This window comes from Mustelus asterias, chromosome 18 (assembly GCF_964213995.1).
Source record: "Mustelus asterias chromosome 18, sMusAst1.hap1.1, whole genome shotgun sequence".
NCBI lineage: Eukaryota > Metazoa > Chordata > Chondrichthyes > Carcharhiniformes > Triakidae > Mustelus > Mustelus asterias.
This window is the reverse complement of record NC_135818.1, coordinates 27986951-28010316: the sequence shown is the minus strand read 5'-3', so window position 1 is coordinate 28010316 and position 23366 is coordinate 27986951. Positions and strand designations below refer to the sequence as shown.

The following is a 23366-nucleotide window of genomic DNA, read 5'->3' as shown; positions in this document are numbered from 1 at the left end:
AGGGTAGACTCTCAGAGGCTATTTCCAAGGGCTGAAATGGTTGCTACGAGAGGACACAGGTTTAAGGTGCTGGGGGGTAGGTACAGAGGAGATGTCAGGGGTAAGTTTTTCACTCAGAGGGTGGTGGGTGAGTGGAATCGGCTGACGTCGGTGGTGGTGGAGGCAAACTCGTTGGGGTCTTTTAAGAGACTTCTGGATGAGTACATGGGATTTAATGGGATTGAGGGCTATAGATAGGCCTAGAGGTGGGGATGTGATCGGCGCAACTTGTGGGCCGAAGGGCCTGTTTGTGCTGTGGCTTTCTATGTTCTATAAGAAGGCATACAGGATACTTTCCTTTATTTGTCAAAACACTAGCTAGGCCACATGTATAGTTTTGATCACATTCCGAGGAGGATGCGATGCACCAGACCAGGAGATATATGAAGATATTGCCAGTAATGTCGAATTTTAGCCAAGAGCAAATATCGGATAGGTTGGCGTTGTTTTCAGGTGTATGAAATTATGAGAATAGAATGGAAAGGAAAGCCCTATTTCCATTAGCAAAGAAATAAATATTTAAAGTAATTTTCAGAAGAATTCAAGGGAACTTGAGTAATTCTTTTCCACCCAGAGGATGGTGGGAGTCTGCAACCCTCTGCCTGAAAGGATGGTAGTCGTAGAAGCCATCATCATACTGAGCAAGTACTTTGATATGCAATTTTCCAGAATGCTACAGACCAAGAGCTGGAAAGTGGGATTAGGCTAGATAGTTCTTTATCAGTATTACAGTGTAAAATTTCTACACTTCTATGCTAATTGGTGGTTGAGAGATATTATAACTGACCCAACACAGAGACAAACCCAACATGTACAACTTAACTTACCTTGCAGTTTCTTCAAAACAGCAACTTCCATTTTGAGAACCTGTTTTGGTTGCTGGGCTGACTCCACTTTGAGAGCAACATTTTCCTGGGTCAGAAAGTCTACAGCTTCATAGATTTCTCCAAAGCCTCCACCTCCAATCTTTTTCAACTGCAAGACAAGTGAAAAATTAAATCTCAATAGCTATAGCCACACTTACAAAACAACACAAGCGCATTTGCCACCTGCTACTAAACACAATAAAACGTATTGGCCAATTATATCTAATATTGCAAAGTTGCCAAGTAATTACAATTTGCACATCTTCATGGACATAAAGAAATAGAAGATGAACATGATGAATGATTAATCAAGTTGCACTGAATTGCATCAATGTCCAGAAATAATAATACAAGCTGTTTCACAGAAAAAGAGACAAAATGGATGCTGAGCTACAGCAGGAGATATTAAGAGGGGTCACTGAACGTTTGATCAAAGAAGCTATGAAGGGATTTTAACAAGAGAATCAATGTTTGAAATTTGAAGAGTTAGAGGATGAGGATTCAATGTCAGCCAGTATGAACAAGTGTGATAGGTGAGCAGAATTTGGTGCAGGATACGATACAAGCAGTATGCTTACCACTAAACATCTATCTTCTGTTGTGTGCCTCTTTTTCACAGAGATAGGATTGTCACAACATGTGAAAATTGCCTTGCACATGCTATGAACTGGTTTACAACTCCACAAGTAATGGAACAAAAATCACAGCGTAGAAAATGGGTCCTGAATGCAGCCCAATGTATTTGTGCTCACTCTTCAACTGCAGCTATTGGTTCTAAATTAATTCCCCACTTTCCTTGCATGCTTTTATATTTTTCCTTTCAAATAGTTATCCAATCAAATTTAAATTGTTACTTTCTGACTCAATAGCCACATGTAGTAAGGTGTTGCATGTTCTAATAATCCTTGCTCTCTTCAGTTCAAGGTCACAGATTAGAAATAATACAGCAGACAACCAGTTTAGCCATCCGCTGGCAGATTTGGCTGAACCACTTAAAACCCCATCAGATCCTGCTTGTCTGCTAAAACTGTTCACTGTCCCAGGATCATCTTAGAATGCAAAGATAACTCGTAGCTTTTCTCCACTGCAAACTGTCTTCATAAATCCCTCTCCCTGTCCCCTCCACCATCCTCCCCAACACTAAGTTCAAACAGCTCGTGGGCTTCTTTATCACCAAGATCAAGACAATCTGTCTCTGTTTCACTCGTACTGTACTTACCCCAGTCCAACACCAGCATCTCCACATCTGTTTCACTAGACAACCTGGCCATATTTGTGTAATACCTTGAATCAACCTCCTTCTCTAACTTCTCTCTTATTTTCCCTTATGTCCTCCTCTGCGCTCATCTTGTTCCTACTCCCGTGAAACTGATCACCCAACTTTCCTCCTGGTCCCCATGTTAACTATCACTGTAAATGGTTCTCTTTTTTTTCCCCCCAAGTGCTCATCCCTCTCTCCTTTAAATCTGCCATCATTACCCCTCACCTCAAAAACCAACCCTTGAAAATGCTATTCTTAAAAACTTCTGTCTCATCTCATCCCACCACTCCTTTCCTCTCCAAAGTCCCTGAACATGTTCTAAATATGTTCTCATCTTTTCCAGAACTCATGTTTGAGTCCTGCCAATCAGGTTTCTGCCCTTCTACAGTACCAAAATGGCACTTATCAAAATTACAATTATATTCTGTGATTGGGATAATGATGAACTTTCCTTTCTCGACTTGTCTGCAGCCTTTGACAGTGACCACACCATCCTCCTTCAACACCTCGCCACTGTTGTCACGCTAGGTGGGTCTGTTCTCACCTGGTTCCATTTTTATCTATCTAATCATATCCATAGAATCACCTGAAATTGTTTTTCTTGCTGCTCTGACCCACTGAACTACATTGACTCCAGGTCAAGTCACATCTCAATTCTAAAATGCTGATCCTTGTTTTTAAATTTCTCCATGAATTCACCCCTCTATGCCTCTGCAATCACCTCCAGCCCCAAAAGCTTCAGAGATAATGCGTGTTCCTCTAATTCTAGCCTCTTGTGCATTCTTAATTTTAAAATCACTTCATCATTGAGGGCTATGCCTTCAGCTGCCTATGCCCCAAGCTCTAGAAATACCCCTGGTACATAGAATCCTACAGTGCAGAAGGAGGCCATTCAGCCCGAGTTTGCAATGACCACAATCCACCCAGGCCCGATCCCCATTACCCCATGCATTTACCTTAGCTAGAGCTCCTTACATTAAAGCTGCTTCTCTACCTCCCTTTCACCTTTAAAGCACTCCTTAAAACCCATCAATGATCAAGCTTTTGGTCATCTTACTTAACATGGTTCATTGTGGTATTTTAAGATTTTTCTCAATTTTTATAAACACAAGGATTAGTACAGTATAATATTTTTTCCACATATACATATAGAAAAGACTGGCAAATATTATAAATGGTTTGGAATATTATAACTTGTTGTAATCATAAAGATAATGAAAGAACGTTACACAGAGTGGGGAATATCAGGATATCAAGATAAAGCTATGGTGCACACCCACTGGATAACAAGGACTGAGCTACATAGTATAAGGGAGCCTCTATAGGGTCAGATTAAACCAGAGCCTAAAACGGTGCCCCAAAACTCCAAACAATGAAGCGATACCACTGAAATAGGAGAACATCAGGATATAATCCCAAACCCAAGAGATTACAGTGTACACTCTCACAAGCAGGATAAGAGGAGCAGAGCTATATACCCTCACAGGAAGAGTGCAGATAAAACAGAGCCCAGGTATTCAAACTTCTCTTTGGACCCCACGAAGAACAGGATACCTTCCATTAGGGAGGCTGAACCTAAAATAAAGGATTTGCAGCACACTTGGGTTCGCAACAAAACAAGCCTCACTCTTCTCCAGTCCCACCATCAGCCAGAAAAGTTTACCCATTTTCCAACAAGGAGGCCCCACCAGGTGGAAGAAGAGGAGTCGTCAAGACATCCACAGACATGATATCTTGTGAAAAGAAACAATCCATCCCCTCCTGCCAAGCTGATGGAAACCCTGTAGGATCAAATATAATAAATTGGAGTCTACATCAGCAGCCCACTAACCCAGATAATGAAAGGAAACCTCCGAGACAAAGGAACACCTGGATGAGACCGATAGACACAAGATATGGTTTGACAGTGTACATTCTCATGTGCAGGATACCAGGAACGTGGCACATAATCTCATAGGAAAAACTCAGAAAATGTAGATCTCCAGTATTTGGGTTCACACTCAGGAACCAAACAACAGGATACTAGCCCCCAGGGGAACCTAAATCTCAAGGAGAGTTGTCCAGACGTCCCCAGAAAGGACCTTCTCAGGGAAGGACAGCCTACTTCACCATCTAGTATATTCTCCGCAGGGTCCAGGAATGGATAATCAAAGTAGCTAAAGTTTAAAGTTTATTTATTAGTCACAAGAAGGCTTACATTAACAATGCAATGAAGCTACTGTGAAAATCCCCTAGCCGCCACATTCCGATGCTTGTTCGGGTAAACTGAGGGAGAATTTATCATGGCCAATGCACCTAATCAGCATGTCTTTCGGACAGTAGGAGGCAACCGGAACACCCGGAGGAAACCCACGCAGACATGGGGAGGACATGCAGACTCCGTACAGGCAGTGACCCGAGCCAGGAATCGAACCCGGGTCCCTGGCGATGTGAGGCAGCAGTGCTAACCACTGTACCACCCTAACCTAGTAAGAAGTCTCACAACACCAGGTCCAACAGGCTTATTTGGTAGCAAAAGCCACTAGCTTTCAGAGGTCTGCTCCTTCATCAGGTAAGTGGGAGTTCTGTTCACAAACAGGGCATATAAAGACACAAACTCAATTTACAAAATAATGGTTGGAATGCGAGTCTTTACAGGTAATCAAGTCTGAAAGGTACAAACATTGTGAGTGGAGAGAGCATTGAGACAGGTTAAAGAGATGTGTATTGTCTCCAGCCAGGACAGTTAGTGAGATTTTGCAAGCCCAGGCAAGTCGTGGGGGTTACAGATAGTGTGACATGAACCCAAGATCCCGGTTGAGGCCGTCCTCATGTGTGCGGAACTTGGCTATCAGTCTCTGTTCAGCGACTGTGCGTTGTCGTGTGTTATGAAGGGTAAGCGTCCAAGGTGGCCTTCGCGATACACGACAACGCAGAGTCGCTGAGCAGGGACTGATAGCCAAGTTCCGCATACATGAGGACGGCCTCAACCAGGATCTTGGGTTCATGTCACACTATCTGTAACCCCCACGACTTGCCTGGGCTTGCAAAATCTCACCAACTGTCCTGGCTGGAGATAATACACATCTCTTTAACCTGCGCTTAACCCTCTCTCCACTCACATTGTCTGTACCTTTAAGACTTGATTACCTGTAAAGACTCGCATTCCAATCATTATTTTATAAATTGAGTTTGCGTCTTTATATGCCCTGTTTGTGAATTGAAATCCCACTCACCTGATGAAGGAGCAGCGCTCCAAAAGCTAGTGGCTTGTGCTGCCAAATAAACTTGTTGGACTTGAACCTGGAGTTGTGAGACTTCTTACTGTGTATACCCCAGTCCAACGCCGGCATCTCCACATCATGGCCACCCTAACCTACCCAGCCAAGTTAAACATAGAACAAAGACACAGTTACAAGGATTAACAGGCCCAGGAGTACTAATGCCACTCCTGGGCTTCAAACAAAACAAATTTTCCCCATCTCCAGATGTTATTCAGGCCCCGCTAACCCATTTTCCCCCCATCAAGGAAACCCTAGCAACAGGAGTCATCGTCATCCAGACACCCACAGTTAGAATATCTCAGGAGAAGCCGAGAATCCCCTTCTCCCAACAGAATGACGTACATTCCAGGAGCCAAACTTCCAAGTAGCCACCGTCACAACCTGTGCAGCCACGGAAAATATAGACAACTAACCCAAAAGGGCTAGACAACCAATGATTCCCGATCACGCTTGAGTTTGCACGAGTAAATATTTCCCCATCTCCAGCTATGCCAGAGGCATCAATGACAATAAAACCCAATCTTTTCCAGGACACATGATTTGTCTGTACCTTCACAGGAGACCAAAATGGATTCATTAACCCCAAACTAACAACAAAAAACAAAAGAAAATTGTGACACTATTAATTCTAAAGGAGTTTATCATCACCCACTGAGGACTTAAGGCCATACACATCACCTCTCTACCAAACCACCAGCCCACCACCCTAAGGCACTACTCATATTATCCATAATTAAAGTGAAGGATGCCACATCATATAAACCTCCATTATAAATGCCAGGATTACAATACAAAAAAAAACAAATAAATATCTCACAACCATTATGCCATACAACCAATCCAGCTGCCTCCCCAGTAGAACCAAGGAGACTCATTATCAGCCCACAAGCAAAGAAAATATCTCTGTATTACAAACATTAGACCCCAGGAGTTTGGATTTGACACAGGGCCAAAAGCAGAGTGGGCAGACCCCCTTACCCACCCTGCTCCATGGTACCACATGGAAAGACCAAGACTGAATGTAAACAGTAACACACTTTAAACTAAGGTCTCCCTCATTCCACTGCCAGAGCATACTGGTGGATGAATCCCATTATAATTAAATAAATATCCCTGGCTTTCAAAGAAAACAGGATAATAGGCGACATAGGCCTCAGTGCTCATATATTAAACATCCTTGTCAGAATAAAAGACATCACAAAATCAGGATTATAATCCCAATGGGAGTAGTTCTGGATGAATTATGAACTGCAGGATAACATAGCCCTCTCCGGAGCTTGAAAAGGCCAAGGCCTTGGCAGGATTGTCAAGCAGCATTAAGGATCTGTCCATATCTCACCAAAGTGAGATTGTAATGTCACCCAGAAGCCCCATAGAGAGAGATCTAGGCCCTAGCAGGTGACGAGGTCCAACTGTGTCCACAAATAGAGGTCAAGACAACACAAGACCAACGATCGGGGCCTATAACCAAACCCAGATCTCGAAGACCAGGTACAGCATGCCTCTTTGAGCATGATAAGCCCAGCCTTCGAATCAACATTATGAAAGCATGGCAGCCAATTCTCAAATTCAGCTGGGAAGCTATTCTCAGCTCCTCTCAGGAGACTGGGTGCATGGACGTTCCTTCTCTGACCCCAGTTGTCTGAATTAACCAGATGTCAGTCATGCCATGCAGCAGGATTTCCAAGGACTGAAGGTGATCCTCCACCAAGGAAACTGCCCTCTCAACTAACAGGATTCTTTCCTCCGCTTCATCCATTTTCTTTCAGATATCTTACAGTTTATCAATGTGAGCACCAATGATATGTGCCAGGGAGCCAAGGGCATCAGCCACAACTTTATCCACAGTGGCAGCCATCATCCAGATGCTTACAATATCGCCAGAGTGTGAGCACGCTCACCAGCTCAATTGGCACTGCGAACAAGGCCCCATCCCAGCTGTCTCCGACTGCCTTGATCAAACAAGGATTTTCTTGATTTTACTCGGTTTCCCATCACCCCAATTTAACCAAGACCTTTCAGGATCATAGCACTGAGTGTACACTCCTGGATTAGATAATTGTGGGTTGTGCATCATGATAAGTAAAAGGGCTACACCAGAGCTTGCAAAAACACAGCCATTTCTCAGGCTTGTATCACGTGACCCCCATACTTCAATTTATAATGCTTCCATAAAGCGCTTTGAGCCATTTTATTACACTAGAAGGTGCTATATTGATTCTTAATCTATCACCTATTCTTGTCTCTGATCACACTGCTCATGGCCAACCACCAGAAGCTTGCAAGAGTGCCAGGTCATTACATCTGATTTTTCCTCAGCAAGTTTGGCCACATCCAGAAATTTAGTGGAGTGGGAGAAATTAAATCAGAGTCTTTGAACTCTGATTCTGCTCAACATTATAGCAACACACAATCCCACTATGCTGTTGGAAATGTACTTCCTTGAACACGGTGTAATGAAAAACAGTTAATAAAATCCCAGAGTTAGGTTGATTGGTCATGATAAATTGCGCCTTAGTGTCAGGGGGATTAGGACTGCAAATATGTGGGGTTACAGGGATGGGACCTGTGTGGGATTGCTGTTGGTGCAGACTTGATGGGCCAAATGGCTTCCTTCTGCACTGCAGATTTTATGATTCTATAAATGCATTGAATAATATAGAAATAGCTGTGTGAGAAAAGCTTCCAGAGTAGACAAACACAGGACTGCATAGGCTGCGAGGGACATGTCTCTAGCACAGGCCAAACAAGGCATCCCTATTATTGACAGGTAGAGGATCTGGGTGTACAGGTACACAGGTCACTGAAAGCGACAACGCAGGTGGAAAAGATAGTCAAGAAGACATACGGCATGCTTGCCTTCTCCAGCTGGGGCACCGAGTTTAAAAATTGGCAAGTCATGTTGCAGCTTTATAGAACCTTAGTTAGGCCACAATTGGAATATAGTGTTCAATTCTGGTTGCCACACTACCAGAAGGATGTGAAGGCTTTGGAGAGGGTACAGAAAAGATTTACCAGGATGTTGCCTGGTATGGAAGGCATTAGCTATGAGGGGAGGTTGGAGAAACTTGGTTTGTTCTCACTGGAACGACAGAGATTGAGGGGCGACCTGATAGAAGTTTACAAGACTATGAGGGGCATGGACAGAGTGGATAGTCAGAAGCTTTTTCCCAGGGTGGAAGAGTCAATTACTAGGGGGCATAGGTTTAAAGGAGACGTACTAGGTAAGTTTTTTTTTTACACAGAGGGTGGTGGGTGCCTGGAACACGCTGCCGGGGGAGGTAGTGGAAGCAGATACGTTAGTGACTTTTAAGGGGCATCTTGACAAATACATGAATAGGAGGGAATAGAGGATATGGTCCCCGGAAGGGTAGGGGGTTTTAGTTCAGATGGGCAGCATGGTCGGTGCAGGCTTGGAAGGTAAAAGGACCTGTTCTTGTGCTGTAATTTTCTTTGTCCTTCTAAACCTGATACGGGAGCGATCTCATCACCCATATGTAACCAACTGGGTAAAGGTTAGACAGGACATCTTAACAGGCAATAAGATTTCAAGGGTTTCTGAAGGATATGAGTGGGATTATCTTGAATATCTGTCTCTTGCTAACAGAAAATAAAATAAGTGATTGACATAAGACCCCAAGAATAAAGTACAGAAACGGACTCTCGACAGGGAAAACACACTCGGGAATGTAAGGAGGTTCTCAACAGGACCAATGCTGGCTCGAGCCTAACACTCCGGTTAGCTCAAGAAGACTTCAGATGGGAACGTGCTTTTCAAAGTGATCCATGCTGGCTTTGGCCTAACAATTTGTCTAGCTCAAAAAGACCAAGAGCAGAGAGACTGCCACTGCTAGCCACGGAGACCAGCACTCTCCTGCTTCCCCCCTCTGTGGGGCCATTCTCATCTGTTACAGGTGATATGTTTTTCTGTCTATTTAGCTTATGCATCAGATTTAAACTGTCGCTTCTTAATAAACTCTTAAAATCACTTATGACTTCAATCCCCTTTTTGGGCAATCTGTGACTCCCAGGCCTAAATCCTATAGCTATTACTGAACAATAATGTTGTTTTTCAATTGAAATAAAGTAATATTTTCCAATCCAAACTGTGCAAGACCCTTCGATGTTTTCAGAACAATTAGAGCAGTAGGTTCTAGAGCCAACCAGTGAGCAAGCTATCCTAGACCTAGTAAAGTGCAATGAGTCAGGATTATTCAATAATCTCATGGTAAAGGAATCTCTAGGTGACAGCAATCACAACATGTTAGAATTTCAGGTTCTATTTGAAAGAGAAAAGTGTGGTCCATTACTAGTTTAAAGCCTAAATAAAGGTAACTAGGACGGTATGAAGGCAGAGCTGGCTAAGGTGATCAGGGAAACTAGTTTATAAGGTAGCACAGTAGAGTTGCAATGGCAGACTTTTGAAGAGATATTTAATAACTCTCAAAGATTTATCTTAGTGGAAGAAAAAGTCACTTTCAGAAACATGCATCATCTGTGGCTAAATAAGGAAGTTAAGGTTAGTATTAAATTGAAAGAAACTGTACAAATCTGCAAAAACTAGTGGGTAGGTCAGAGGATTGGCCAGATTTTAAGAAATATCAAATAACTAAAAAGATAAAAAGGAGGCAGAAAGCAGAGTATGAGAGAAAGCTAGCAACTAATATAAAAGCAGATAGCAGAGAGTTCTGACAAGTATTTGATTAGGAAAAATGTAACGAAAGCTATTGCTGGTCCCCTAGAGAGAGAGAGAGTGAGTCGAGGGAAATTGATAATTGAAAACAAGGAAAAGGCAGAGAAGTTGAGCAGGCATTGTGTTTGTCTGTTTTCACAGTAGAAGACTCAAAACTTCCCAAAAATGTTTGATAATCAAGAGGAGAGAGGGAGAGGTGAATTTAAAAATCACCATTACCAGGAAAGGGTTCTGGGAAAACTACTAGATCTAAAGGCTGACATATCCCCAGCAATCAAGTGACCTGCATCCTAGAGGTCTTCAAATAAGTGGCAGTACAGATAGTAGATAGATTGATTATCTTCTAAAATTCTTTAGATTCTCAAGCAGTCCTAGTGGATTGAAAAGTAGCTAATGTAACATCATTATTCAAGAAAGGAGGGAGGCAGAAACCAGGAAACTATATTCCAATTAGCCATCACCTCTCATAGGGAAACTGCTAGAAACCATTATTAAGGAGATTATAGCAGGATACTTAGAAAATCACAACGTGATCAGGCAGATCATATTAAAGAAAAAGCAGAGATTTATGATGAAGTAACATTCAAGATGGATAAAGGAAAACCAGTAGATGTGGTGTACTTGGTTTTCCGAAAGGTATTTGATAAGGAGCCACATCAAAGACCACTACACAACATAAGAGCACGTGGTGTCGGGGATAGCATATTACCATGAATAAAAAATTGGTTAGCTAGCAGGAAGCTGATAGTAGGGGTAAATGAGTCTTTCTTGGATTGGCAAACCATAACTACTGAAGTCCCACAGGGATCACTGTTGGGTCCTCAATTTTTTACAATCTATATCTATGACTTTGAAGAAGGGACCAACGATATGGTAGCTAAACCCGCCAGTGACACCAAGATAGGTAGGAAAGTAAGTTGTCAAGAGGAAGTAGAGAACCTGTAAAGGTAAACAGACAGGTTAAGTGAATGGGAAAAAAATTGGCAGATGGAGTATAATGTGGGTAAATATGAACTTCTCCACTTCAGCAAGAATAGAAATACTAATTAAATGGAAAAAAAGATTGCAGAACATGGTGGTACAGAAGGATCTGAGTGCCCTTGCACATGAACCACAAAGTTAGTATGCAGGTACAGCAAGTGGTTAGGAAGGCAAATGGAATGTTGACATTTTTGCAAGAAGAATGGAATTTAAAAAGTTGGGAAATGTTACTGCAGCTGTGCACGCCTGAGTGAGACCACACCTGGAGTACTGTGTACAGTTTTGGTCTCCGAATTTGATAAAAGGATATAATTGCTTGAGAAACAGTTCAGAAAAGGTTCATTCAACTCACACTGAGGATGAAGGGCTGATCTTACGAAGAAAGATGAAGCAGATTGGGCATATAGACATTGCAGTTTAGAAGAATTAGGATCTATTGCGAATGTGTATTTATTGAGCTAGTTAGGAAACCACTCTTGACTCCAGCCAAAGAAGGTGGAAAGACATACATGTCCCAAGATACATCAGGTAACATTATGATTACATACAGGGTGGTCCAACACAAGTTCGAACTGTCATAAGCAATCGATGAGTCACCTTGATCAAAATGAAAATGTGTAGCATTTTGAGTTGAAATACACCAACCGAAAGGCAAACTACCCATTGAAAACATGATCTAAATCCCTGCATCCCCAAAAGTGATTTACAAAGGTACGCTTGAAACTGGGGGCGCTTCACAGATGCTGAATTGGTGAAACAAATCATTCCACAAAATGATTCATTAACTATACATGAGAAATGTTTCAACAAATTTGGGAATTCCTGTGAATTTTAACTTTCCAGATATTCGAAGAAAAAGACTTGCATTGGATATCCTGCTTTTCAGAACCATCAAATCTTCAGTATAAAGCACTTTACAGCCAATAATGTACTTCTGAAGTGTAGTAGTCACTGATATAATGTAGGAAACACAGCAAACTCTCACAAACAGCAATGTGAAAATGACTAGCTAATGTTTATGTGGCATCAAATGAAGGATAAATATTGGCCAGGATACCAGAGATAACTTTCCTGGTCTTATTTGAAATAATGCCATGAGATCATTACAATCCACCCAAGGAGGCAAATGGAGCATGGGTTTAACATCTTATCAGGAACACACCACTCAATACTCCATACTGAACACTTGATCAATAATGCACTGGAGCACCAGCAGTGAATGTTGTGCTTCAGTCGTGGGGTGAGAGGGGCAGCGTGGAATTTGAAACACAAACGTATCAGTCATGATCTTATTGAATGGCAGGGCAGGCTTGAGGGGTTGAATAGCCTACTTCTGCCCATATTTCATAAGTTCATATGACCCAACATTAGAGAAAAAAACCTAAAGAGTTAAAGTAATGGTCAATGTTTCTACTGACTGTAATGCATGTACTGGATCACCAAGTGAGGGGAGTGTTTGGAGAACAGCATATATATTGTTAAATTCAACATCATCCAAACCAAGGACCTTACTAAGTTAACAACTTCACCAAATCTTAAAAGGATTAAATTTATAAGATGGCACATGACTTGAATAGAGTTGATTTAATGATTCTACAAGGTTGAGTTAATAGCAACACGAAACATCAATGGAATGCTTTCAAAACTAACTTTACAAAAAAGAAAGTTTTGCATATCCCTTGGATTAGAAGGCGACACTTGGTCAGATAAATTCAATTAAACAGACTTTAATGATTACACTTTTAAGGAAAATACTTTGCAGGAAAACAGCAATAGGTATCAATGGCAGCCGCAGACTACAAAAACTGCTATCAGAACAGTAAAAGGGACATTGGAGTTGTGGTACTAAAAGGAGGATAAGCTAAGAGGGCATCTTTTTTTCTTAACTTTAGAAAAGCATTGGCTTTGAGGAGATCTGATCATGGTCAGAAAAATAATTAAATGATTAGAATCAGTCTAGGTTGATAGGTTAGGGAAAACCAGGGATACATGTATAGGTTTTGTAGGTAAATTTAAATGCTAAGTACTTCTTTTCATAGAGGGTAATTGATCATTGGAGGAGCCTGGGTGTCCTTGCTCATTAATCACAAAAAGTCAGCATGCAGGTACAACAATTAATTAGGAAGGTAAATGGAAGGAGCATAACGTAGAAAAGTCTTGCTACAGCCATATAAGACATTGATGAGACTACAGCTGGAGAGCGGCCTGTTCTGTGCTGTACTGTTCTATGTTCTATATAGTTTTGGTAACTTTGAGGACATGAATTGGAAGAAGTTCACAGAAGTTACTAGGTCACTAGGCCGATTCTTAAGATGAGAGGTTTGCCTTATAAAGAAAGGCTGAGCAGGTTGGGCATTTGGCAGTTAGAAGAATCGGAGATGATCTTATGGAAACATAAGATTCTGGAGGGGGCTTGACAGGGTATTGAGAGGATATTTCATCTTGTGGGGAAATTTAGAACTACGGGGTACGGATTCAAAATAAGGGGTCTCCAATTTATAACAAAGATGAGAGGGCATTTCTTCTCCGAGGGTAGCTAGGGTTTAGAAATCTTTTCCACAACAAGCAATGGAGGCTGGTTTAGAAATCTTTTCCACAGCAAGCTGTAGAGGCTGGGTCATTGAATATTCAAGGCTGAGGTGCAAGGCTAGAATCAGATGAACCATTATCTTATTGAATGGTGGAAGGAGGCTCAAGGAGCTGAATGACCTTCTTCTGCTCCTAATTGTTACATTATGCTATCACTGGATCAACTGCTTGGGAGGGTAGGCTGGTTACAAGCATTCAAAACAGGGGCAGCATGGTGGCACAGTGGTTAGCACTGCTGCCTCAACGCCAGTTACCCAAGTTCAATTCGGCCTCAGGGTGACTGTGTGTGGAGTTTGCACGTTCTCCCCATGTCTACGTGAGTTTGCTCTGGGTGCTCCAGTTTCCTCCCACACTCCAAAGATGTGCAGGTTAGGTGGACTGGGCAATACTAAATTGCCCCTTAGTGTCAGGATGATTAGCAGGATAAATATATGGGGTTACGAGGATATGGCCTGGGTGGGATTGTAGTCGGTGTGGAGACAATGGACTGAACGGCCTCCTTCTGCACTGGAGAGATTCTATGATCCTATGATTCTAGAGTGGAACAAGTTCTTGAAAGTTGCTAATTTATCTACATATTAAAAGATAGGTGAATCATTGGGGCTGCATCAACCAATCACCATATCTTAGAATCACAGAATCCCTACAGTGCAGAAATAGGCCATTCGGCTCCATTGAGCCTGCACCGACGACAATCTCACCCAGGCCCTATTCCCATAACTCCACGTATTTACTCTAATTTCCTTGACACTAAGGGTCAATTGAGCATGGCCAATCCACCTAATCCGCACATCTTTGGAGTGTGGGAGGAAACCAGAGCACCCAGAGGAACCCACGCAGACACAAGGAGAATGTGCAAACTCCACGCAGAAAGTGACCCAAGGCTGGAATTGAACCCGGGTCCCTGGCACTGAGGCAGCAGTGCTAACCACTGTGCCACCATGCCGCCCTCTTCCTCAGCATGTTTATTGTTCACTATTCACAAGGCTTGATAAGGCTTCATTTCTATATTTGGCAAGAAAGATAGAAGTGTGTCCAAATTGAGACACAAGGCACTGATGTAGGTATAGTTATAGAGAAATATTAATGGTTGCATGACAAGGCACTGTGCGCCAGAAAGAGAAGTAAATCAAGATGGCACTGCCTTTTTAATGGGTGCCAAGTTTCTCTCATCTTGTTTCATAGAGCAATTCTTCAAAAGACGACTGAGCTATGATGTGTCATTCTACTGTCTTCAAGGCTCAAATTTTTGCCTTGTGTTTTGATGACATAAATTTTATGCAGTGCTCAAGGAAGAGCATATAAAGTTTCTATACAACTCTCGGTCATTTGTATGCTACCGATTTGACAATATGTAGTCCTAAAAGTCTGCTCACCAATTGGGTGACATGGTGGCAAAGTGGTTAGCACTGCTGCCTCACAGCTCCAGGGACCTGGCTTCAATCCTGGCCTTTGCACATTCTTCCTGTGTCTGCGTGGGTTTCCTCCAGGTGTCTCCCGCAGTGGCGGTTAAGTTAATTGACCATGCTAAATTGCCAGAATGTGGGGTCGGGGAATTAGTGGGGTTAATACGTAGGGTTATGGGGATAAAGCCTGGGTAAGATGCTCGTTTGGAGAGTTGGCACAGATTCAATGGGCCAAATGGCCTTCTTCTGCACTATAGGGATTCTATGATTCTATGAATTGTTGCTCTGCATTGAGCAATGTATCGATCCCAGATTTCTTTCGATATTTCTACCATTCATCGATATCTCTCCATTTTTTTTCCATGAAGGGTGTATAATGTTCCATTGCTAAATATCTTGTAGGAACAAAACTTGGTTTTGAATTGCATAAAAATTAACATGCATGATAAATACCAAATCCCCTAAGCTAACGGAGAACACAAGTGTATATAAACTCACATACTTGGTTCAAATGTTTTTGTAAGTGCAAACTTCAAATCGGCAATTATTAAAAGCAGAGGGAAGTTCATGAATTAGCTTCACATATCCTGTTCTAAGAAATGTACAAAACTCTGAATCAATTCTATAACATGGCAAATATAACAAACTTTAATGATCAGTCTAATCATGGCTAACTAAGGAAGTTAAGGGCAATATCAAACTGAAAGGTAAGATGTACAAAGCTATGAGGATGAGTGGAAGGCCAGAAGAGGAAAGTTTTAGAAACCTGCAAAGGATAACTAATCAAGGAATATATAAACAGACAGCAAAAGTTTCTACAAGTTTATAAAAAGGAAAATAAGCGACAAGGGGAGAGGATGATATAGTAGTATTGTCACTGGACTAGTAATCCAGAGGCCAGGCCAATGTTCTGGGGATACGCATCCAAGTCCCACTATTTAAATTCAGTTAATATAAAAAAATCTGGAATATAAAACTAATCTTCATCAAGGTCACCCATGTTGACACGACTATCTTGACTGCTGTAAAAACCCATATGATTCACTAATGCTCTTTGGGGAAGGAAATCTGGCATCTTTGTATGTTGTGGCTTCCATAAACTTCAGACTCTCAGCAATGTGGTGGACTTTTAACTGCCCTCTAAAATTACCTAGCAAGCCACTAAGTTCCAGAGCAATTAGGGATTTGTAACTGATGCTGGCATCGTCAGTGACACCCATGGAGAATAATGAAAAAAGTGTTAGCCCCTTAGATGACAAGACTGAAGTATTAATAATGGAAAACAAGGAAATGGCAGAGACAAGCAATTTGTATTGGTCTTCACATTAAATGACAAAAAAGCATGCTGAGCATAGTAGAAAATCAAGAGGCAAAAGCCAAGGGAAGTACTGGGAAAACTAATGGAGGTAAAGGCTACCAAGTCCCCTGGACCTGCATCCTAGGATCTTAAAAGAAGTGATGGCAGAGAGAGTGGGTGGGATATGCCATGCACCCCGCTGCATGTTTCACGGCAGCAGAGGCAGCCCACCATTGGCTGGCGGCAGAATCTTCAGATCCTGCTGCTGTCAATGGGGTTGCCTGTTAGATGCACCCTCCACCGCTGGGAAGCCCACAGCAGGGGTTGGGACCAGAAAATCTCGCTGCATTGAAGATCTCGCTGGAAAATTCCAACCAGTGGGTGCCTTGGCTGTGATTTTTCAAAATTATATAGATTCTGGAAAGGTTCCAGCAGATTGGAAAACTGCAAATGTAACACTTCTATTCAAGAATGGACAGAGACAGAAAGTAGGAAATTATAGGCCAATTAGCCTAACTACTACATTGGGAAATGCTGGAATCAATGAAGGAAGTAGCAGATGGACATTTAGAAAATCACATTAGGCAGAGTCAACATAGTTTAGTGAAAGCAAAATAGTGTTTGACAAATTTATTAGAGCTCTTTGACAATGTTAGAAAGCATGGAGGATAAAGGGGAACCAGTAAACGTGTATTTGAATTTTCAAAAGGCACTTGATTAGGTGCCACATAAAATGTTACTGCACAAAATAAGAGCGCATGGTATTCGGGATGACATTAGCGTGGATATAGAATTGGCTAAGAGGCAGGATAAATCAGTAACTTTCAACTTTGCAGCCTGTAACTCAAAGTGTCACAGAGATCAATGCTGCAGCCTCAACTATGTACAATCTATATTGATGACTTGAATGAACGGACCGACTACAATGCGGCCAAAGTTGCTGCGATACAAAAATACATAGGAAAGCAAAGTTATGAGGAGGATACAAAACATCAAAAAAGTGATAGATAGGTAAGGTGACTGGGCAAAAATCTGACATGACGTTTAATGTGGGAAAATGTAAGGTTTTCCACTTTGGCAGGAAGCAGTATATTATTTAAATAGAGAGAAATTGCAGAACTTGGTGATACAGAGGGATCTGGGTGTCCCTGTAAGGGAATCACAAAAAGTTAGAATTACAGGTAGAGTGAGTAATTAGGAAGGCAAATGGAGTGTTAGCCTTCATTGCAAAGGGGATGGAGTATAAATGTAGGGAAGTCTTACTACAATTGAACAGGGCATAGATGAAATCAGAGCTTTGTGTGCAGTTTTAGTTTCCTTACTTGAGGAGGAATATACTTGCATTGGAAGTGGCCCAGAGAAGGCTCACTATGCTGATTTCTAGGATGAAAGCATGGTCTTACTAGGAAAGATTGAGCACTCTACGTGGGCTGCATTGGTTCAAGAAGGCAGCTCACCACAACTTTCTCAAGGACAATTAAGGATGGGCAATAAATGCTGGCCTAGCCAGTAACATCCATATCTCATAAATGAATGAAACAAAAGATGGGCCTATACTTAATGGAGTTCAGGAATCCGAAGTGACCTTACTGAAACAAACAAGATTTTGAGGGGCGTTTACAGTGCCAAAAGTGAGATGTTTCCACTCATGGGAAAATTTAGAACTAAGAGACAGTTTAAAAATAAGTGATCTCCCATCCAAGACTGAAATGAAGAGAAATGTTTTATCTCCTGTTAGTCTTTGGAAAGCTCTTCCACAGAAAGAAATGGAGGCTGAATCATTCACTATATTCAAGGCTGAGTTTAACAGACTATTGATCGAGGGCCTGCATGAATGTGGAGTTAATGCCATAATCAAATCAACCATGATCTTATTGAATAGTGGAGCAAGCTTGAAGGGCCAAATGCCTTTCTTAGTTGCAAGAAAAACAGAAAATGCTGAAAAATCTCAGCAAGTCTGACAGCATTTGTGGGGACAGAATAGAGCCAACATTTCAAGTCTAGGTGACCCTTTGTCAAAGCCCTTCTTATTTATGTTCTTATAATACTTAAGCTGTTCATAGGATTCACACCAATCAAAATCGATATCTTGAACATTCTTACCAAAAGTTATATTTCCTCAATTACTGCTCAAAAAATGAGTAGCCCTGCAAAACAAATCACATTGTTTCACGAGGTTTATGTAGGTGAAATTCCCCAAGTTATCTTCCACAATAGAAACATTAACCACCTTGCGAGACATTCAGCATTCTTCAACCAGAAACCACCTGCTCACTGCTGAAGTTGAGCTGGACACCAAATCAGGTGTTTTACTACATTAAAAAGGTACAAAAAGTTGTTTTCCTGAGGAAACCATTTTGTGAACCAATGTATCCTATGAGGTTTTCAGCTGTATGTGGCAGAATTGGATAATAGAACATAGAACAGTACAGCACAGAACAGGCCCTTCAGCCCACGATGTTGAGCCGAGCTTTATCTGAAACCAAGATCAAGCTGTCCCACTCCCTATCATCCTGGTGTGCTCCATGTGCCTATCCAATAACCGCTTAAATGTTTCTAAAGTGTCAGACTCCACTATCACTGCAGGCAGTCCATTCCACACCCCAACCACTCTCTGCGTAAAGAACCTACCTTGGACATCCTTCCTATATCTCCCCCACCATGAACCCTATAGTTATGCCCCCTTGTAATAGCTCCATTCGCCTGAGGAAATAGTCTTTGAACGTTCACTCTATCTATCCCCTTCATCATTTTATAAACCTCTATTAAGTCTCCCCTCAACCTCCTCCGCTCCAGAGAGAACAGCCCCAGCTCCCTCAAACTTTCCTCATAAGACCTACCCTCCAAAATAGGCAGCATCCTGGTAAATCTCCTTTGCACTCTTTCCAGCGCTTCCACATCCTTCTTATAGTGAGGTGACCAGAACTGCACACAATATTCCAAATGTGGTCTCACCAAGGTCCTGTACAGTTGCAGCATAACCCCATGGCTCTTAAACTCAAACCCCGTTAATAAAAGCTAACACACTATAGGCCTTCTTCACAGCTCTATCCACTTGAGTGGCAACCTTTAGAGATCTGTGGATATGGACCCCAAGGTCTCTCTGTTCCTCCACAGTCTTCAGAACCCTACCTTTGACCCTGTAATCCACATTTAAATTTGACCTACCAAAATGAATCACCTCACATTTATCAGGGTTAAACTCCATTTGCCATTTTTCAGCCCAGCTTTGCATCCTATCTATGTCTCTTTGCAGCCTACAACAGCCCTCCACCTCATCCCAGTGAGTCTGTTTTTTTCTTCATAGACTGTCTGTCCCAGTGTCGGGGGGGGGCGCACTGTCTGTCCCAGTGTGGGGGGGGGGGGGCGCACTGTCTGTCCCAGTGTGTGGGGGGGGGGGGGGCGCACTGTCTGTCCCAGTGTGGGGGGGGGGGGCACTGTCTGTCCCAGTGTGGGGGGTGGGGGGGGGGCGCACTGTCTGTCCCAGTGTGGGGGGGGGGCGCACTGTCTGTCCCAGTGTGGGGGGCGGGGGGGGGGGGGCGCACTGTCTGTCCCAGTGTGGGGGGCGGGGGGGGGGGGGGGCGCACTGTCTGTCCCAGTGTGGGGGGGGGCGCACTGTCTGTCCCAGTGTGGGGGGGGCGCACTGTCTGTCCCAGTGTGGGGGGGGCGCACTGTCTGTCCCAGTGTGGGGGGGGCGCACTGTCTGTCCCAGTGTGGGGGGGGGCGCACTGTCTGTCCCAGTGTGGGGGGGGGCGCACTGTCTGTCCCAGTGTGGGGGGGGGCGCACTGTCTGTCCCAGTGTGGGGGGGGGCGCACTGTCTGTCCCAGTGTGGGGGGGGGCGCACTGTCTGTCCCAGTGTGGGGGGGGGGCGCACTGTCTGTCCCAGTGTGGGGGGGCGCACGGCCTGTCCCAGTGTGGGGGGGGCGCACTGCCTGTCCCAGTGTGGGGGGGGCGCACTGTCTGTCCCAGTGTGGGGGGGGCGCACTGTCTGTCCCAGTGTGGGGGGGGCGCACTGTCTGTCCCAGTGTGGGGGGGGCGCACTGTCTGTCCCAGTGTGGGGGGGGCGCACTGTCTGTCCCAGTGTGGGGGGGGCGCACTGTCTGTCCCAGTGTGGGGGGCGCGCACTGTCTGTCCCAGTGTGGGGGGCGCGCACTGTCTGTCCCAGTGTGGGGGGCGCGCACTGTCTGTCCCAGTGTGGGGGGGGGGGGGCGCACTGTCTGTCCCAGTGTGTGGGGGGGGGGGGGGCGCACTGTCTGTCCCAGTGTGGGGGGGGGGGGCACTGTCTGTCCCAGTGTGGGGGGTGGGGGGGGGGCGCACTGTCTGTCCCAGTGTGGGGGGGGGGCGCACTGTCTGTCCCAGTGTGGGGGGCGGGGGGGGGGGGGCGCACTGTCTGTCCCAGTGTGGGGGGCGGGGGGGGGGGGGGGCGCACTGTCTGTCCCAGTGTGGGGGGGGGCGCACTGTCTGTCCCAGTGTGGGGGGGGCGCACTGTCTGTCCCAGTGTGGGGGGGGCGCACTGTCTGTCCCAGTGTGGGGGGGGCGCACTGTCTGTCCCAGTGTGGGGGGGGGCGCACTGTCTGTCCCAGTGTGGGGGGGGGCGCACTGTCTGTCCCAGTGTGGGGGGGGGCGCACTGTCTGTCCCAGTGTGGGGGGGGGCGCACTGTCTGTCCCAGTGTGGGGGGGGGCGCACTGTCTGTCCCAGTGTGGGGGGGGGGCGCACTGTCTGTCCCAGTGTGGGGGGGCGCACGGCCTGTCCCAGTGTGGGGGGGGCGCACTGCCTGTCCCAGTGTGGGGGGGGCGCACTGTCTGTCCCAGTGTGGGGGGCGCGCACTGTCTGTCCCAGTGTGGGGGGCGCGCACTGTCTGTCCCAGTGTGGGGGGGGGGGCGCGCACTGTCTGTCCCAGTGTGGGGGGCGCGCACTGTCTGTCCCAGTGTGGGGGGGGGGGGGGGGGCGCGCACTGTCTGTCCCAGTGTGGGGGGGGGGGGCGCGCACTGTCTGTCCCAGTGTGGGGGGGGGCGCGCACTGTCTGTCCCAGTGTGGGGGGGGGGGCGCGCACTGTCTGTCCCAGTGTGGGGGGGGGGGGGCGCGCACTGTCTGTCCCAGTGTGGGGGGGGGGGCGCGCACTGTCTGTCCCAGTGTTGGGGGGGGGGGGGCGCACTGTCTGTCCCAGTGTGCGGGGGGGGGGGCGCACTGTCTGTCCCCATGTGGGGGGGGGGGTGGGGGGCGCACTGTCTGTCCCAGTGGGGGGGGGTGGGGCGCACTGTCTGTCCCAGTGTGGGGGGGGTGGGGCGCACTGTCTGTCCCAGTGTGGGGGGGTGGGGCGCACTGTCTGTCCCAGTGTGGGGGGGTGGGGCGCACTGTCTGTCCCAGTGTGGGGGGGGGGGCGCACTGTCTGTCCCAGTGTGGGGGGGGGGCGCACTGTCTGTCCCAGTGTGGGGGGGGGGGGCGCACTGTCTGTCCCAGTGTGGCGAGTGTGCATGGCACTGTCTGTCCCAGTGTGGGGGGCGGGGCCACTGTCTGTCCCAGTGTGGCGGGGGGGGGGGGGGTGCATGGCACTGTCTGTCCCAGTGTGGGGGAGGGGGGGGGTATGGCACTGTCTGTCGCAGGGGGGGGGGGGCGGGGGAGGGTTGTATGGCACTGTCTGTCCCAGTGGAAAGGGGGGGGGGGGGGCATTGTCTGTCCCTGCCGGGGGGGGGCGGGGGCGGGACTACTGTCTACGAGACATATCCATCGGATATAGCGATGGTACTTCCCATATACACTGGGTATATTGATACTGGATCTGACTGTCAGATGTACCAAAGATACTGGATAAACAGGGCAGATGTGTCGATAATATCAGTGATACCAGTCTCCAAATATCGGATATTCGCTGATACATTCTTGGCGTAAAGTCACATTTATTGCTCATCCCTAATTGCCCTTTGACAAGATGGTGATGATCTGGTCACCCTATTATAGAAAGGATATTACTAAACTAGAAAGAATGCAGAAGAGATTTAAAAGGATGCTACCGGGACTTGATGGTTTGAGTTATAAGGAGAGGCTGGATAGACTGGGACTTTTTTCTCTGGAGCGTAGGAGGCTGAAGGGTGATCTTATAGAGGTCCATAAAATAATATGGGGCACAGATCAGCTAGATAGTCAATATCTTTTCCCAAAGGTTGGGGAGTCTAAAACTCGAGGGCATCGGTTTAAGGTGAGAGGGGAGAGATACAGAAGTGTCCAGAGGGGCAATTTTTTCACACACAAGGTGGTGAGTGTCTGGAACAAGCTGCCAGAGGTAGCAGTAGAGGTGGGTACAATTTTGTCTTTTAGACAGTTACATGGGTAAGATGGGTATAGAGAGATATGGGCCAAACATGGGCAATTGGGACTAGCTTATGGGTTTAAATACAAAAGGGCGGCATGGACATGTTGGGCCGAAGGGCCTGTTTCTATGCTGTAAACCTCTATCCTATCCTCTATCCACTACTCCACCAATCTTGGTGTCATCAGCAAATTTACTGATCCACCCTTCAGCCCCCTCCTCTAAGTCATTAATAAAAATCACAAAGAGCAGAGGACCAAGCACTGATCCCTGTGGCACTCCGCTAGCAACCTGCCTCCAATCCAAAAATTTTCCATCTACCACCACCCTCTGTCTTCGATCAGACAGCCAGTTACCTATCCAATCGGCCAACTTTCCCTCTATCCCACACCTCCTTACTTTCATCACAAGCCGACCATGGGGGACCTTATCAAACGCCTTACTAAAATCCATGTATATGACATCAACTGCTCTATCTTCATCAACAAACTTAGTTACCTCCTCAAAAAATTGTATTTAATTTGTGAGGCACGACTTGCCCATCACGAATCCGTGCTGACTATCCCGGATTAATCCGCATCTTTCTAAATGGTCATAAATCCTATCCCTGAGGACCTTTTCCATCAACTTACCAACCACCGAAGTAAGACTAACCGGTCTAT

General features: G+C 45.3%; 1 protein-coding gene across 4 annotated transcripts in view; it reads right to left on the bottom strand.

Annotated features, from left to right (window-relative positions):
* The window catches only part of LOC144507035 (tau-tubulin kinase 2-like), a 285213-nt gene that overhangs the window by 169813 nt on the left and 92034 nt on the right, over positions 1–23366 (bottom strand). For all 4 annotated transcript variants that reach the window (XM_078233619.1, XM_078233621.1, XM_078233620.1 and 1 more), the window contains exon 3: positions 867–1014. In XM_078233619.1, the coding sequence (XP_078089745.1) occupies positions 867–1014 (148 nt within the window). The remainder of the gene's footprint in view (positions 1–866; positions 1015–23366) is intronic.